The sequence below is a fragment of the Hippichthys cyanospilos genome, chromosome 13 (assembly GCF_059441005.1).
Source record: "Hippichthys cyanospilos isolate Australia breed blue-spotted pipefish chromosome 13, RoL_Hcya_1.0, whole genome shotgun sequence".
NCBI lineage: Eukaryota > Metazoa > Chordata > Actinopteri > Syngnathiformes > Syngnathidae > Hippichthys > Hippichthys cyanospilos.
Window position 1 is genome coordinate 9,174,207 of NC_142381.1, and position 18,103 is coordinate 9,192,309.

An 18,103-nucleotide genomic window follows, 5' to 3' on the forward strand; every position below is an offset into this window, starting at 1 on the left:
CGTGTATATATGTAATATAAATGCGATTTGTAATAAAGGCCTGTGGGTTACTCATGAGCTTAGAATTTTTTGAGGTGGTTCTTGGAATCAAATTTGAGAAAACTGTCTTAGAGCAGCGGTTCTCAAATGGGGGTATGTGTATGCACTACAAAGGTGTACGTAAGATTTTTAATAGGGCTTCTGAAGGGCTCTGCAAATCTGATAATGCATTTTTCCTGCAGACAAACCAGAAATAAAACAGATAATGTTACACGATTTATCTTCTGGATTTGATGAATAAAATACATTTGAAGATACCTCTTAAAATGTAGTTTGCATGTTTAAGAAGATGGTACAGAACTTTGTTTTGAATCATTTTTCTTTACTATCCAGAAATGCTTTGTTTTGGTTGGAGGAACTTGGCTAGAAAAATAAATGTTGAAAACCACTGTCTTCCAAGCACTGTGAGTGGTATGGACTTGCCAAAACATGCTGAGTATTTCATTCATTTGTCGAGGTTTGTTTTTCCAGTTGCCACCCTGCAAACAGATGGAGTCCCAACAGTTACGTTAGGTGTTATAGGTTGTCATTTCTATTCTGAGCTCCTCCCACTTTTATATCTATTTCTGTCATTTGTTTATTTTGCAAGTGTCCATCTGGAATTGGTTACTATGGGGGATGTAAACGCTTACATTCCAAGTGACAGAACTGACAGACTTGCATCGAGCTAATGTGTGGTTGCACAGCATGGCACAGTGAGAGATTTGGTCAGTGGAGTTGTCTGTGTCATTTTTGGAAGCAGACAGTTTAGTTCTGCAGAGGAACTTCTGTTCCTTGAAGTTTTTTTATTTTTATTTTTTTAATAATTGTGTGTCTGCTTCAATGATTTGGTGTATATCAACAGTTTATTCAGTGCATTAGTATTTGACACTTCAAGGGCCTATTTTAGTATATTTTATTAGTATATTTTATTATTTCCACAATGTAATATGTGCATATAAATTATATTTGTCACATTGCCGATTTAACTTTTTTAAAAAAGTTGGCTTTTGTTGACATGTTACAGCCCATTGTAGGCTGACCTACTGTGAGCAGTAGATGTCATACTGTGAGCTGTAAAAAACACCCCCCACACACAAGTATACCTAAATCTGTAGCCTTTTAACATTGACTAAAGGAAAGAGCTATATAAATCAACTTTCAACAACACATTTTCACAGCATTTATACAGGTTACAGGTTAGTCTAAAACTGAAAAAAAAACAACTCAAAGTGCTGGAACACTTCACATGGTAAAAACGATTTTTTTCACTCTCAGAATCACACCTAAGGTCAATTTGGAGTGTGCAATACAGGAGTGTGCAATACACCTACCACACATGTTTTTTGAATGAGGGAGGTATGAGACCGGAGTGCCCAAAGAAGACCAAGCATGGGGAGGGCACGGACTCATATAAAGCAGACCCGCTTTGAAACAAGCAAACCAAATATAATTGTTCTGTAAATGCACGTATGAACCTTGAAGTATTCGGTACTAACAAAACAAAATAGAATATGAATTTACAAAACATAGCTTTTCAAACCGCGTAACCTAATTAAATTTAAATTCAAGTCAGTCTCGGCTTGAGTTAGCCACAGAGTGGGTGGCAACACAAGATGGCCGCTGACAGAATCGATACAAAATGAAAACAAAAATGAAAATCACATGATTAAAACCTTTGTATATCAAATTCTGTTCTTGGTTACTAGAATCAAAAACCAAAACTAATGATGCAAAAAAACCCAAAAGTCAATTTTTGTCTCAATTTCTTGCAAACGCTTTACGTCCCATGACGTCATTAACAGCGAGGTAAACCAGGAACCCGAGGCGGAAGTAAATAAAATGTGAACTGTCACGTTTCGGGTTCAAATCGAGAAGTGGTCGCAACATTCCTGGACGTTGTTGCTATTCTCGCCAAACTGGAAAGGCGAATGTAGATATTAGGTCAGCCGGAGCAGCGCCAGCAAAAACCGAGTCGCCATCCGCTCGATGCATCGCAAGTTTACGGTGACAGTCTGCTAACTACTAGCCTCCTTCGTGCGACTACTTGGTGTTTGTAAGTTTCAGAACTTTTTTTCCTCCTTATACGACTCAAGTGAAAGTGTCCTTTGATATTTGCGTTTGTTTGGCGTCCCAGTGGTCTTGTAGCAACTCCTCCTTTCAATATATATAGCCGCTTTATGACTAATGTGTCCACGCTTAAGAGGACTACGCGACAAATCCACTTACACACTGGCGTTAAACATATACGAGGGAAACTTCGGATCTTCATTTTCCCATTTTAACGTTCAATCCGTGAACATCATTTCGCAAACATTTATTTTATGGCTATTATTTATAATATTCCGTTAGTGACTAGCAGTGTTGGGCAAGTTACTTCAAAACTAATGCATTATTATTAGTTACATTACAACATTACTGTATTTGAATTGTAATATACTAATATTACATTACTTTAATATTATTCTCACAAAATAACTGGTTATATGAATTTGCCATTCTAAATGTAGCTCATTACGCTCGTCACACATCCTATGGGAGTTTGGCTTAAGCATAAAAACAGTATTTGATCTGTTTTGTATTATAAACCTTTAAAGACATGACAAGACATAGAATTATTTTATGTATTTTAATCCCTTTACTTGGCTTCACAGTGCATTGTGTATGCTTTAGGAAAAAAAACTGTTCGTCGTTTCCCAATTTAAATGTTAATCGACTTGGTTAGGTACAGACATTTCAAAAATAGATGGTTTGGTGGGGGCTAAAGCATCGTTATTATATTTAGGCTATTAGCAATTGTACAGTGAAAATTTGCGCTAACCTGTCATTTTTGCTAGATGCGACAGGGATGTTGCTGACAAGGTTTCCAAATGCTGGTGAATCCTCTGTGGAAAGCGCCAGCATATCTTAAACGTACCACACACACCGCCACAAATCTCCTAATCTCTTAAAGTGGAAGTGGCATCCCAGAGAGAGAGAACTTTGTTTTATCCCCCCTGGCAATCCACCGCATGTTTTCTTATGGCTAACTTCACATTACTATGGTCTCGCTTAAAATGTGTGGACAACTCTTTAGGTGCCACGCACAATGTGCACCTAACTGATATATTCTTCTTGTCTTTATCTCTGACCAACTTAAAGTAATGGGCGTATGTCCATCTTGTACGTATTAAACAATTATTGTTGCTTTTCCGCAGCCTTCTCAACATGTGGTCCGAAGGAGGCTCTTTTGTCAAGGGTGTGGCTGTGGGATGTGTCTGCTACCTGTTGCTTTCACTCCTCGGTACGTTCAGCCCAAATGCTGAGTCTGACTCAAAGGAACGTCACCACCATCATCACGTCCAAGCGCAGACCAACGATAACTTGAAGCAACTCTCTGAGTCCGAGATGCAAGGGTTGAAAGATCAAGTCCGCGTTTATTGCGTCATTATAGTCCAGCCGAAGATTCTGGTCTATTGGGCTGCTGCTGTGGGCACCTGGAGCAAACACTGCGACAAGGCCGCGTTTTACACCTCGGAGGAATCCAAGGCCCTTGAAGCGATCGACTTGCAGGAAAGAGACGAATGGGCGAGGTTGTGTAAAGCTCTAAAGCACGCCTACGAGAACGCTGGGGACCTGCGCTGGTTTTTTGTGGCGCAGCCCATGACCTTTGCCATCATTGAGAACCTCAAGTACCTGCTGCTCACCAAAGACCCCAATGAGCCCTTCTATATGGGCAACGCCCTTAAGTCCGGGGAGCTGGAGTACGTCGCTTACGAGAGTGGAATCGTCCTTAGCTACGAGGCGCTGAAAAGGTTTGTGCGCGTGCTGGACGACAAGAACAAGTGTCCCATTAAGATTAACCGCTTGTGGAAGCTGAGCGAAGGCAAGCAGCTAGGCATATGCCTCAAATACATGGGCGTGTTTGCCGAGAATGGCGAGGACGCAAGCGGCAAGGACCTGTTCAATGATAAGAGCGCGGAAACGCTAATAAAGGACAGCATGAAAAATAACCCCAAAAACGTGGTGGAGGGCTGCTGTTCTGACTTGGCTGTCACATTCAATGGCATGACGCCAAACCAGATGCAGGTGATGATGTATGGCGTCTACCGGCTTCGTCCGTACGGCCACGATTTCCGTGATTTGCTCATGTTTGACCCACCCGAAGGGTCGGACAATGACTAGGACCCCCCTGGCTGCATCTGAGTGGATTTGGAAATTCCGTGTATTGTACATTTTGCTCTTTGCACACCTGTGGCATCAATTCAAAACAGAAGATCGTCACGGACCATTTGAAGGCAAACCTGGGAACTGTGTTCATGGGACGGACTACCTGGAAGTTTCAGTCTTGTTTGATAGCTCGTTCATGGGACGGACTACCTGGAAGTTTCAGTCTTGTTTGACAGCTCGTTTTGATAAGAGATCTTGTCTTTGTGTGATCTGAAGATACATTACATAGATACATCAAGTTTCATGTCACATTTTGCGCCATTTTTGAAAGCTCCAGATTTACAATGTAAAAGAAGGGGTATGCTGAAAGATATGATTCAGTAAGGATTGATCAACCAGAGACATTCAATACAACCTGCAATGCAATTTGGGGTAAAAAAAAAAAAAAAGTGTTTTAATTTGAAGTTTCTGGAAAAAATGTGATTAGACTGAATTTGGGTGACACAATCTGCACTTGACACTGACAAAAAATGTGATTTGGGTGAAATAAATAATGTGAAAATGGGTTTCAAGTCCTGCCTATGATTCAGACTATCCATTTGCAATCTTCCAACTACTTTGGAATCTCTATTAGGGTGTTCATGATTACGGATGCTTAAATAGCTGAAGCTATCTCTCAAATCCAAATGATGTATGTGAATTTAACAAAAACAATCTTGAGGAATTAGCAAAAAAAAATCATTTTGAGAAATCCAGCTGTTCTCACAAGTGATATAAGCATGTCTGCTCAATTTACACTGCTCAGCTATCTTACCAAATGTTCTGTATCATTTATTTTGCAAACAGAATGTTCGACCTGTGAAAATATAGCTAAAGCCTCCAAGGGCTGAGCAATGTTCCGCCACATCGTTGTGGGCCTTTTTCATGCTGTGTCAGAGCTCACTATATGAAACACGCTGGATGTAACAAAACGATTCAGTCCTATAAACTCTGTCCTGGCATGTTTTCAGCTGTTGTTTTCAAATGCACTATGTACGTAGAAACAAATCTCTCAAATCTATTTTGCAGGGTTTTCAAAACGTGCACATGTTTATTCAAAACTACATTTGACAGCCTATTGCGTATCTAGGCAGGGTTGGATCATACCTCAGTCATTGAGCAAACATCCTGTTTAATACCAGGTGCAGTGTGAAGAAAGAGCCAAGCGCTCAAAGGGAGATAGTTTTATTTGGTGCACAATTGTAAATTGGTACAAAGCTTTAAGTCGGTGTAAACAGATGCACTCGAGCACTATGTCTATGTTTTGGCAGGAAGGTTGGGTTTTGTGGGGTTTTATTTATTTATTTTTTTAATTACTTATATGTCTTCATGTGCCACAGTCCATCGTTCAGATAGTGAACATTTTCAATGCCGATGCCCTTGTTGACTTTTTCTCTGTAAAAAAACAAAAACAAAATAACGATCATCGTCAGACATACACCTGATAAATGCACTTTGAACCTTACATGCTCTCTGCAGACAATTTCATGACGCCGACACACAGTGCGTGTTGTTTGCCTTCTGCCATAATGGCCTACAAATTTTTGTTAAGGACAACATGCTGCAATACATCACTTCATGTGCTTTTTGAAGTACATTTTTTAATGCTTGGTCTTTTTGTAGGAGGAAGGCCTATTAGCAAATTTTTTAAAGGTCTGAAAACAGGATTTAAATTCAACATTGCAAAAGGCGAACAGTTGGAAAAAATACAATTTTTAAAACATTGAATTAAAATAATGCGAAATACTGACAATGCAAACCAGAGACCCATGATGGGGGGCATTTTACTGAAGTAAACATTGATATGCTGAGGATAGAAAAATCAGCTTGCTTCTAACAACTTAGTCCAAGTCTCCATTTATATAAAGGCTCAATGAATAATATTCTGATTCGATATTTACAAATATTGAAGTATTTCATGGAATTAGAATGATAAGTTTGCAACAATATTTGTACAAATTTACACGCCCTCATCAAATAAGAGACAAGGTGCAGTTGGGTAAGTACTGTAAGTGCCCCGGTCACTACATAAGAATATTTATGGCAAAGTATTGATGCAGCATGTAAGGTGCTGAAAAGTGGCTAATTTCAACACAATAAATAAGGATACAACTACTGTGTCCGATTCAGCCGGGTAGAGTTTAGCGCCTGGTGACGTCAGTCCAGGACACATGATGTTGGCGCCACTTAGGACATATTTGATGGCACCTTTGTCTACTTGCTGATGAGGAAGAATGAATGGATCTAACAGGAGAAAAGAAAGATGAACAGAAATTCATTTATTACATCTAAAATGGGAGCGTATTTCCTTCACAATAATTCTATTTAGGCAAAACAATCGTGTTTTTCTCAGTTAGGGACTTTGACATTAGATTTATGTTTTTCTTTCCCTTCTGGCAGTTATTCGACTACTCCTGATACCAATTTTACATTTACCAGCATGTTTTACCCCTGAGAATTGACCTTTCAGAGAAATAAGGTATCTTTATAAAAAAAAAAAAAAAAAAAAAAAAGTCATTTCTCTGATTTCTCTGTGCCCTTTGCCAATTGTGGTGTCGGCAAATTATTTGTGTCTTGTCTGCACACACCTCAGGTTAAGTTTGCAAAATCACTACTTGTGCAAAATGCAGCTTGGCACCACAGCTTCAGCAATTTTCAAATTACACTAAAGGTCTTGCACCATTTTTTTGTTCATACAGAAAACTGATTATATTTATGCTATCTTTTTCTGAGCTGGAGATAAATGTTTTGTTTATTGCGGATGAAATTCGTTTGTAACGTGTACTTTCTGGATTAAGTTTTATGCTATTGTAACCATATAACCATATGTACCATGTACCATGTAACCAATAACGTGACTGAAACATATTCCCAGCCTTGGTGATTTTTTTTCGACACATGCATCCAAACTCAATCAACAACAAAATAATAAATGTACAAGTATAATGGAGTATAGTCTTACATTTATGCAACAGTCTGAGGGTAGGATAAAAAGGTCCTTCTCGTTGCCTGAAGAAGAGCAACTCTCCGTTTACGGTCAAGATTTCAATGTGTTCGTGACTGAAAGGGTGAATAACAAGCGAGAGGGGTTGTCAGAAATCGTGCGTCAGAAATCGCACGATAATGATATAAATCGTACCATCGCACTATTTTCACCGGGTCCTTTTTTGGCATGATGTGATTTAGCCATGACTCGATGTCAGGAAACTGATCCAGTAGCTGACTCTTTATACCTTTGATGACAGATGTTTTTAACTGTATACAGTTTGATACATTCTCCTTCTCGTCAAATCTAAAACAAAGGATCACAAGAAGAGTTTTGGTTTCAAAATAGCACAAGACACGAATACAGCACTCGTGGATAACAGCAAACTGTATCGTTTATCTTGCAAGCCCCTTTCAGCTTCATCAACACGTAATTTTTACGCTTACATTAGAATTTAACTTAGGTGTGCGAAACATACTAGACATGGAACGACTACGTTCGAACAACATTCAACACACCTGTCCAAGCATTAGCTAGGTCAGTTAGCGTTAGCCACGGTATCAACTTACTTTTTAAACATCTTCGTTGTTCGGAGTTGCTCGCTTTTCCTGGGTGTCTCGTTCCCTTATTTTGCAGTCACGGCGGTAAATGTGATATTCAAAACGCGAGTAGGCAACAACACAGTGCAACAAAAACCTCGTCAACTTTCAGCACTTTCACGCTGATTTTGCGACGGCGGTAAAGCAGTGCGACGACTTACGTTATTTTTACGACAGCTTTCATTGATTCAAGGGTGAGTTCGGAAATGCTCTACGAACGCGCACTGCTTCACCACGACCATTTGGAAACTCGGAATGATGTTGAAATGTGCCGTTCTGAAATTCAGTGGCACCAGGGCGAACATTCTAACACGGATCCCATATTGGTTTCGTGCACAGTCTGTGTTCGGTAATTAACAGGTGGAAGCCCGGGTCTGCTCTACTCTGAGTGCTGTGCTCGGAGAGACTGAGCTCGCTTTAGTTACCAAATCAATGCATCTATGGGTGTTAAACTGCAATTATGTGGGGCGTCTCTTCTCTGGGTTACAGAATGTCCCCATTGTTTGTATGCAAAGTTTCTGCCGCGTATGCACTTGGAAACTTTTATTGATTATTATTATTATTATTATTATTATTATTATTATTATTATTATTATTATTATTATTATTATTATTATTATCCTAAGACAAATCGCTAGACAACGACTTCGTCCTTAGTTTTATCAGTTGCAAAATCGACTGTGACGTCTGGCGTGACAATTTACCTAATGATGCAGTAACACCTTACGTTCACTCTGGTTTTACTGGTATTAAACTGTAAAACGGTATCAATACAACACTCTAAGTAACATAACATACATTACTCCTATCAAATCAGTCCCCGTGGGAGGCCAGTATTTATAATAATAGTTCTGCCTGCGGCTGAATTATTTACTAGTGACTTTGATTGTCTAGCTGTGTACTCTCAAATGCACATTTTTGGTCACCTCAGCATTTTCTACATTAAATCATTGTCGCTAATAAATGAAACGTTGCTCTACACTTGTGTATCATTGAAGGAATAATAACACTTTGGGCGTGTTTTGGGTGAAAAATCAACATTGGAACATGGATAAAAGCTCCCAAAAAGTCGACTTTTCATGTTGTGGCCATATTCATTTTTATATAGATGCATAATGTCATGTGTGCCTTTGTTTTGGTATGTTTTATATGGATGCAGAATGTCTCTATATACAGTATCGATGGATTGATCCATCCATCCATCCATCCATCCATCCATCCATCCATCCATCCATCCATCCATCCATCCATCCATCCATCCAGTTTCCATTTGCATGAATTAGGTATATGCAAGTCGCCATCCATCCAGTTCCCATTCGCATGAAATAGATATAATGCAAGTCGCCATCGCAGAAAAGGAACTCCATAGTAAAACTGAGAAACCTCTGCACGTAATGTTTGGCGCCATCTTGTGGCCAAAATAACCAACATAAAAAAACACGTTGCTGCAAAAAGTACTTTTGTACAAAGTACTTCCGGTGAGGTCACCCAGTAGTTTACCTGAGCGGTTTTTCTCGTGTTTACCGGTGACCTCTTCCATGCGAACCAACTCGTATGTTAACTTTAACCTTTTAGTAAGTGTAATTTTTGACGAGCTCCTTTTGTCAGGTGTTGTTACCCGGACGACTCGACAACGCGGTTAAAGACAAGCGGGGCGAGAAGAGGAAGCAATAGGCCACCATCTTTCTTTTGGATGCCAGCAGTAATAACAAGAAAGAGAACAGGCTAGCTTCAAGTGGAGCTTATACTTTTGACTATTTACACTATCCTATCTTTCTCTTCCGCGGGATAAAGGAAGCAAGCTGAGGGCGGCTTGGCGTGGAGCTCACGAAACAGCCGCCAACGTTGAGCTCGTTCTCCTCGCTAGCTTTGGGAAGTTTCCGATCTGAAGACTGGCTGCTAAGAATTAGTATTCCCCGTTCTTTCATGTTTCCAACAGGTTTATCTTCCCCTAACCCCCCACCACCGCCAACCCAGGAGGCAAGAACAACGGCTACTGATGTCAAAAACGATAGCGGCAGCATTTTATCTTCGAAGAAGAGGAAAATAAACGGCTCCGAGAGGGAAGAAACCAGCGACACCATCTCCCCTTCGCCTCCCAAGACCCTCACTTCCTCCTCGTCCGCCTCCTCGTCGCCGGTGCACATCCAGAAGAAGTTGCGCTTCGAGGACTCGGTGGACTTCATTGGGCTGGATGTGAAAATGGCCGAGGAGGCTGCCGCTGCTTCGTGCTCCAACAACAAAAGCAAAGCCGTGCTCTTGGCCGCAGGCGTGGGGGGCCACCATGCCAACGGGCTGACCAAGAGCGCGGCGGGCTCCGGGACCTTCTCCAACACCAAGCCCGGCGCTGCCAAGAAGCTAGTCATCAAGAATTTTAAAGGTAAACCATCATAATAATGTCTCAATACTCGCCATTTCAGCTTTCAGCACCCCAAACGTTACAACTGAAGTATTTGGGCGAAACAATTCCCAAAGCCCTAGGGCTGGCTTTTCATTGTGCTTCAGGCTTAACTCGTAGCTAATATGCCTTCTGTTTTGTACTTCCAAACATAGAAAAGGAAAACGTGTATATGGAACCCCCACTTTTCACATAAAAAAGCGACCAAGCCCTAAGCCTTCTTGAATGGAATGTAAAATTGTATATTCATACCACAAGGTGGTGGCAATGCACTTAAAATATTGAGGATGATATATTAATGATATATGATCAATTGTGATATAATAATTTGCCTGACGATCACTGGTGTCATTGAATCTTTTCAGTCATAATTCACCTAGTGATCAATGATCTCATTGATCGTTACCGCAAATTACATATTCTCTAAATATTTTAAGGGGCAACATTACACTATATATTTGCACTAGTGTAACTGCTCACTTCATAGTTATAGGAATTCGTGCTGTAGCATCTGTTCCTTCTGTACTTGTTGCTGTTCAAAAAAATCTAATACAGTAAATTGATTACAGTAAGTTGTTTCAGCCAGTATTTCTCAAGATGGTTTTGTTTTAGATGACTGAACTTTCACATTGTTCAGCCAATTCTCAAATGCTTTCTAGAGGTCATTGAGTTGTTGTTTTTTTTTTTTTTTTTAGTTGTGCATGGCAACAGTATAGATGTAGGAACTGTATAAGCTGTAAATAAACAACTTCTTTAACCCTAAATATACCAACTCTGTCAAAAAAATTAAAACCTGACCTATATTTAAATTAGTTTTAACATGATGTTAAACAGACATATTGTCCCATCTTGTGATTATTTATTGGTTAGTTTGAAAATCGCGATTGTGATCAACCCCAAAAATTCTGATGATATAAAATCTAATAAGCTTCCCTTTTTTCATTTCTTTAAAATGCACGCATTTGTCAAAATGAGTATTTTAAGAATTTGGTCAGATAACTAGCTTTCGGTGAATGTGCACTGTATTACTGTTTTAATACATTGAGATGTACAGTACATACAGTGCTCCTTTATCAGTGCCAGCATTTGCAAGTGAATAGCCATATGTATACAAACAAACATGTCTGGTTCTGCACCCAGAAAAGCCAAAATTGCCAGAGAACTACACACAGGAGACATGGCAGAAGCTCAAGGAGGCAGTGGAGGCCATTCAGAATAGCACGTCAATCAAGTACAACCTGGAGGAGCTGTACCAGGTAGTACTTTCTGCTTTACCACCAATCGCTTTTTCCTCTTCTTCCTAAGCCATGATCTCATAATGTCCTTGTCCCCTTCTGTAGGCTGTTGAGAACCTGTGCTCGCACAAGATCTCTGCCAAGCTTTACAAACAGCTCAGGGCAGTGTGTGAAGATCACATCAAGGCCCAGATCGATCAGTTCAGAGAATATCCTTTTTTATTTTTTTTCCACACTGCTGGACCATTCAATGAGTGCATTATTTATATAATAGTAACTGGATGTTTGCCTTAACGCCATTCTCACGGGTGCCCTGGACAGTGTGCTCTTTCTGAAGAAAATAGACAAGTGCTGGCAGGATCACTGCAGACAAATGGTACATTTTAATGCATTCAAATACATGTTTTTTACTTGCCATTAAGCTCCCCTGTATGTGAAGTTTGCATGGTCTCTGGATGCTTCTGGGTTTTCTTTGGGTACTATGGCTTTCTTCACACTTACCAAAAACATACCTGTCAAGTTAATTGAAGACTTGAAGAATTGAAGTGAAATTGTCAAATTAAAAAAAAAAAAGCAGATGTGCTTCAATCAGAACTTCTTTTTGCTCCACAGATCATGATCAGAGGTATATTTTTATTTTTGGACCGCACCTATGTCTTACAAAACTCTATGCTGCCATCCATTTGGTGAGTGATCCAGGTTTTTTATTTTATTTTTTGCTAAAAACTTTCAATGAAATTCCTTCTCACAAACTTGTTCATCTTGCGCAGGGACATGGGCCTGGAGCTCTTTAGGTTCTACATTATCAGCGACCAGAAGGTCCAGAGTAAAACCATTGACGGCATTCTCCTGCTCATTGAGAGGGAGCGCAATGGCGAGGCGATAGACCGCAGTCTTTTGAGGAGCCTGCTGAGCATGCTCTCAGATCTGCAGGTGATGCAACTTATCCAGTATTTTAGTACCAATGGTTCACATCCTCTTTTGACAGTTTCTATCAGTGTCCTATTGATGTAGGACAGTGTAAAGTTCTTTGACCTCCACAGATTTATCAAGACTCCTTTGAGCAGCGCTTTTTGGAGGAGACAAATCGCCTGTACGCTGCAGAGGGCCAGAGGCTGATGCAGGAGCGAGAGGTCAGCTCTTTGACTGTATTTTTATCAGTATGAAAAACAACTGGACAAACATCAGACGAGACTTTATTTTCTCTTTTAGTTGCAAGGATATATCCCAGTACAAATGGGGTCATGGTACCTCTGTTGGGGAGTATTCCTTGGTTTTGGAAAAGTTTTTGAATAGTAATACATTTTGTGAGTATACTACAGTTGATATAAGTCGAAAATACAACAAAATAAAGGATTTACTCATTGAAGTACATCACTTGAAGTTTTGAGTTTTACCACAGAAAATTACTCTTGTACATCGCAAAGACACTTTTACTAAAAGTTCTAATTGCTGTTTATTCAGTAACGTCATTTTTTTTTAGATTTAACCGCGTCGCGATCATCATCATTCGTTTTCTTTTTGAGTTGGTTGAAACAAATTGCATAAATGCAGCAGGCTTTTGTCGTGTTCGTTGTGACTTGCGTCACCAAATATGCTTCCAAGCTTTATCAAGAGCTTTTGTGCAGTAAATGTACTTTACTGTACTGGCCATTTTATGCTTGCAGGTACCCGAGTATTTGCACCATGTCAACAAACGCTTGGAAGAGGAAGCGGACAGAGTCATTACATATCTAGACCAGAGCACACAGTGGGTGTTTCACTTCACTTTTGATTGTTCATTCGCATAAACTAAACAAATAACAATGTTCTTTTCTATTGTAGAAAACCTCTTATTGCCACAGTGGAGAAGCAATTGCTGGGTGAGCATCTCACCGCAACTCTGCAAAAAGGTAAGCAATATCTCAAATCTAAAATATCTAATATCTAAAATCTGAAAGTATTAATGGGGTGGCTCTGGCTTCCTCCCATATTCCAAAAACATGCATGGCAGGTGTATCGGACACTCTTAATTATGATTGAGTACGTGAATGGTTGTTTGTCCCTGTGTGCCCTGTGATTGGCTGGCAACTAGCTCAGGGTGTCCCACTCCCACTGCCTGAAGTCCGCTGGGATAGGCGCCAGCAAGCCAACGACCCTTGTAAAGATAAGCAGCAACGGTTAATGGATGGATGAAACTATTACTTGGTCCAATATAGAGAATACTGTCAACAAACATTTTGACAACAAATGCGTAATTCTAAAATCAGGTTCGACAAGTTACAATTGCATCATGGAGCAAGGCCATAATGTTTTGCATAAAGGAGGTCTCAAAAACAAATCTTTATACCTCACTATGTTCAGAAATGTGCCAGAAAAAAAAATTAAAAAGCACTGAAATACACACTGCATAGATATTCATGCTTTGTCAGACACCGCCAGATTCAAGTTCAGTGCTTCTCAATTATTTTTTGCGCCGGCCCCCCATAGGAAGGAGGAAACCTTTCACAAAAGTGTCTTTTTTAACATTAACAAAAGAAAAAAAGCAACAAATCAACTTTTAACAACTGTTAATTACATGTTTGTTACATGTTTGTCTAAAACAGAAAAGAAAAAAAAAGTGCTCTGGAATTGCCTCGTGGGCATCGGGGCCTTGTTCCAGTATTTGAGGACTGTTCTAGTTAGATATGGTGAACGTCCCTATACGTATAAGACTGGGCAATTGATTTCCCAGTCCTACTGTTCCCTGTTATTGCGATATTTTCCATCACAAGACTCAAGACTGAATGGAGCCCTTTTTTTGGTTGAACGTGGGTGTTTGTTCCAGGGCTGACACACCTTCTGGACGAAAATAGGATTCAGGATCTGTCTCTCCTCTATCAACTCTTTAGTCGAGTGCGAGGTGGCGTTCAGGTTCTCCTGCAACACTGGATAGAGTACATTAAGGTACATGTGTGGTTGTATTTCATAAACATGATGGGACCCTCTGTTCTTTGTTGGATTTTCACAATATACTCCAAATCCATCCTGCAGGCTTTCGGAAGCACAATTGTGATTAACCCTGAAAAAGACAAAACAATGGTGCAAGAGTTGCTGGATTTCAAAGACAAGGTGGACCACATCATTGACGTGTGCTTTATGAAGAACGAGAAGTTTGTTAATGCCATGAAGGAGGCTTTCGAAACATTCATCAACAAGCGGCCAAATAAGCCCGCAGAGCTCATAGGTGAGATTTTCCGCACTGTTTAAGTCTCGAACGTCCACCTCTTCCTTCTAAATCCTGTTTAATTTCCAGCCAAACATGTGGATTCTAAACTGCGAGCTGGAAACAAAGAGGCAACAGATGAAGAATTGGAGAAGATGCTGGACAAGATCATGATTATATTTCGATTCATTTATGGTAATAATTAACTCTGTAACTGTGGTTGCATTTTCCCTCTGTGGTCCGTTCTTATTACATAATCACATGTGCTTTCTTTTAGGAAAAGATGTTTTTGAGGCCTTTTACAAGAAAGATCTGGCGAAGAGGTTACTGGTTGGAAAAAGTGCTTCTGTGGATGCTGAGAAGTCAATGTTGTCCAAATTAAAACATGGTAAAAAGCAACAAAAGATGTGAATTAAACAATTTAGAGGGGAGTGCTGTATGGAGTTTGACTGTATATTTTCATCCAAGAATGTGGAGCAGCATTCACCAGCAAACTGGAGGGGATGTTCAAAGATATGGAGCTTTCTAAAGACATTATGGTGCAGTTCAAACAGGTGAGAAGGCACATAAATGGCAGTTTGTGTGCGTGTCTGGGGGGACTGCTAATTAGCTACAAGACGCCATTGCAAAGAAAGGGGACAAGGAAAAGTGGCCTCATGTTTTTCATGATATCATATAATTACAGTAAAATATGGATACTAGTCAGCCATCCTCCCATTTTCTGTAGCTTTTGTCTTCATTAGGATCAGGGATGATCCCTGATTTTATGCCAGCGGACTTTGAGTGAGAACGGTCAAGAAGACTGAATGCCTTACCAAAGCATATTAATCTCCTGTCATGTCATTTGTCTTTCAGTATATGCAGTGCCAAAACATTCCCGGTAACATCGAACTGACTGTGAATATCCTCACAATGGGCTACTGGCCCACTTACATCCCCATGGAAGTGCATCTGCCTCCCGAAGTGAGCAAATATTTAAATAACAGCCCTTTTATAACCTGACATGTACTAAATGTGTTGCACTGAAACACTGCTGTTACCTGCACCCAGATGGTGCGCCTCCAGGAAATCTTCAAGACCTTCTACCTGGGCAAACACAGCGGCAGGAAGCTGCAATGGCAGTCAACACTCGGCCACTGTGTCTTAAAAGCGGAATTTAAAGAGGTGAGTTGAGAGTTGTTTTCTGCAATGCTGCAATGTTTGGACTTTGAACAAAAGGCTGAGACTTTTTTTGTGGATAAATAAATTTAGTGATTGCGACTTACTGCTGCACTAAATGGAGGACTGTATACCAAACTTGCCGCTTCTCTGATAAACTTCCTCTTTATTAACTATATTTGTATTTCTGTTTCTCACACAAGGGCAAGAAGGAGCTGCAGGTGTCACTTTTCCAAACACTAGTGCTGCTGATGTTCAACGAAGGGGAGGAGTTCACCCTGGAGGACATTAAACTGGCCACAGGAATAGGTACGCCTACTGCTACTTCTCCCTCATTGAGCTTGGCTGATCGATCACTGGCCATGTTTACAGAGGACAGTGAGCTGCGTCGCACTCTGCAGTCATTGGCATGTGGCAAGGCGCGTGTCCTCACCAAAATCCCTAAAAGCAAAGATGTAGAGGACGGTGATAAGTTCTCCTGCAATGACGAATTCAAACACAGACTTTTCCGCATCAAAATAAACCAGATCCAGATGAAAGAGACGGTACAGCTTTTCATTCTCACGCTCATAGTATGCACAGGTGACGTCGGCGGTGAACTTGGATGTTTTTGTGTCGCTGCAGGTGGAGGAGCAGGCCAGCACCACAGAGAGGGTCTTCCAGGATCGACAGTATCAGATTGACGCCGCCATCGTGCGCATCATGAAGATGAGAAAAACTCTGAGCCATAACCTTCTCATGTCCGAGGTGTACAACCAGCTCAAGTTCCCTGTCAAGGTGATTGGGCCATTTTTGATATTGGGAAGAATCCTCCAAAGCAAACCGCATTGCTTTTGTGATTCATGTGTACAAAACAATTGACTGATTGTTTAGTTATCAGTCGCTTTCTGTTTGTCAATGCCCAACATTCCAGGTTTTGTTGTCCTTATCAGTCAACCAACCTTTATACTGTGTTTTAGTTTAGTTCAGGCTCATTCAGCTTTACAGGACACTTTTTGGATGTATCTATACATATATAATATATATAAATCTTGTTATTTTAAAAGTAATACGCATCTATTTCATATATTTTTAGCATTTGTATTGAATTGTTATGTGCAATTGTATATATGTTTGTGTCAAACACATTTGGAGTACATTGACAGTGAGGCTCAAATGTTTCTCCTCTCTGCTTTACCGCACAGCCTGCTGACCTAAAGAAGAGGATAGAGTCTCTCATTGACAGAGATTATATGGAGCGTGACAAAGAGAATCCTAACCAGTACAACTATGTGGCTTAGAGAACAACAAAAGCGAACTGAGGGAGATGAAGAGGTACAGATGGTCATGAGTGATCTGCCGCAATGAACCTTTTTGGCCCCAGTGGATGTTAACATTGTCACCGTCAACCCCGTCACCGACAAGCTGAATGGATGCTGCGCCGCAGGATGTTTGTCTGGGGGTCTCAAGATTCTGTGGACTGCGCCTCCATTGAAAGAAAGAGTTTTGTCCATACTGCTCAGTGCCTCTGAGCTCATTGGACAAAAGATGCACACATACACACACGTTAGCTGTTTTTTTGTTTTTTCAAACGATTGAAAGTATTTATTTTCAAACTTATGATTCTACATCCACACTTTGAAACAACATGCGCTTTGTTACCAAGATATTTTGTCCAGTTTTGTTTTCTGCTCAGCCCATTGTAAATGCCGACACAACTTCAAAAAGACTCCAAACATTAAAAATGTCCTCGTTTACTTAGCCCTTGTCAAATATGAGACTACTGAACTACAGTACTAGGTATGTGGCAAGTTCAGTTTGTCAAAACTGGGAATGGCAACAGGAGCAATTCATTATTGTTTTTTGAAGCTGCTCCTCCATCAAAACTATTTTTTTGTACAATCCTTATCTGTTCAATGACATTTTAACATGCAGTCAGTCAACTGTTTTTATTTGTTTTTGATTTAAATGCCAAAAGCACATCATTATCCTCCTTTGATGCACACCCTCCCCCCCATGCCACCCAACACACTAGTTCTTTGGGGCTTGCGGGAAGTGAGGAGCGTGCATTGGCGTACAACACGAAAGAATAAACACTTCTTTGTACAAATATGTTAATTGCCTTGCTTAAAATTGAAAGAAATCGCATTGGGGGTGGGTAATTTTCATTAACTGTATCGTTAGTCTGCATTGATTCCAGTGACAAAAATATTTTGTGTTTGGGAAGACTTTACAGTCCTTTTGAGATTTTGTTTTTAGATTTCCACGTCAGTTTATTCGTTCCCATCCTTGCTTTCAATTATGTCCAAGGCGCAATTAAAAACACGTTATGAGGATTGGGTGAGGGAAGACCACACC

At 40.3% G+C, this 18,103-nt stretch overlaps 3 protein-coding genes across 3 annotated transcripts; 2 read left to right on the forward strand and 1 right to left on the reverse strand.

The window, feature by feature from the left end:
* Positions 1-1,828: 1,828 nt before the first annotated feature.
* On the forward strand, positions 1,829-4,739 carry c1galt1c1 (C1GALT1 specific chaperone 1). Its single transcript, XM_088431880.1, has 2 exons — positions 1,829-2,074; positions 3,216-4,739. Exon 2 carries the CDS (start codon positions 3,226-3,228, stop codon positions 4,180-4,182), a length of 957 nt encoding a protein of 318 aa, XP_088288006.1. The 5' UTR covers positions 1,829-2,074; positions 3,216-3,225; the 3' UTR covers positions 4,183-4,739.
* A 636-nt stretch (positions 4,740-5,375) lies between these two features.
* Positions 5,376-7,963, reverse strand: mcts1 (MCTS1 re-initiation and release factor). Its single transcript, XM_088431881.1, has 6 exons — positions 7,762-7,963; positions 7,346-7,498; positions 7,169-7,266; positions 6,317-6,450; positions 5,673-5,740; positions 5,376-5,601 (listed from the first exon to the last, which is right to left on the reverse strand). The coding sequence occupies exons 1-6, from the start codon at positions 7,770-7,772 to the stop codon at positions 5,520-5,522; spliced, it is 546 nt and encodes a 181-aa protein (XP_088288007.1). The 5' UTR covers positions 7,773-7,963; the 3' UTR covers positions 5,376-5,519.
* A 1,311-nt stretch (positions 7,964-9,274) lies between these two features.
* cul4b (cullin 4B) lies at positions 9,275-17,857 on the forward strand. Its single transcript, XM_088432113.1, has 20 exons — positions 9,275-10,171; positions 11,330-11,445; positions 11,530-11,633; positions 11,731-11,800; positions 12,037-12,110; positions 12,195-12,357; positions 12,468-12,557; positions 13,092-13,174; positions 13,249-13,316; positions 14,231-14,349; positions 14,437-14,629; positions 14,699-14,803; positions 14,886-14,996; positions 15,077-15,162; positions 15,464-15,571; positions 15,659-15,772; positions 15,970-16,075; positions 16,139-16,311; positions 16,391-16,543; positions 16,951-17,857. Exons 1-20 carry the CDS (start codon positions 9,718-9,720, stop codon positions 17,044-17,046), a joined length of 2,586 nt encoding a protein of 861 aa, XP_088288239.1. The 5' UTR covers positions 9,275-9,717; the 3' UTR covers positions 17,047-17,857.
* The last annotated feature ends 246 nt before the right edge of the window (positions 17,858-18,103 follow it).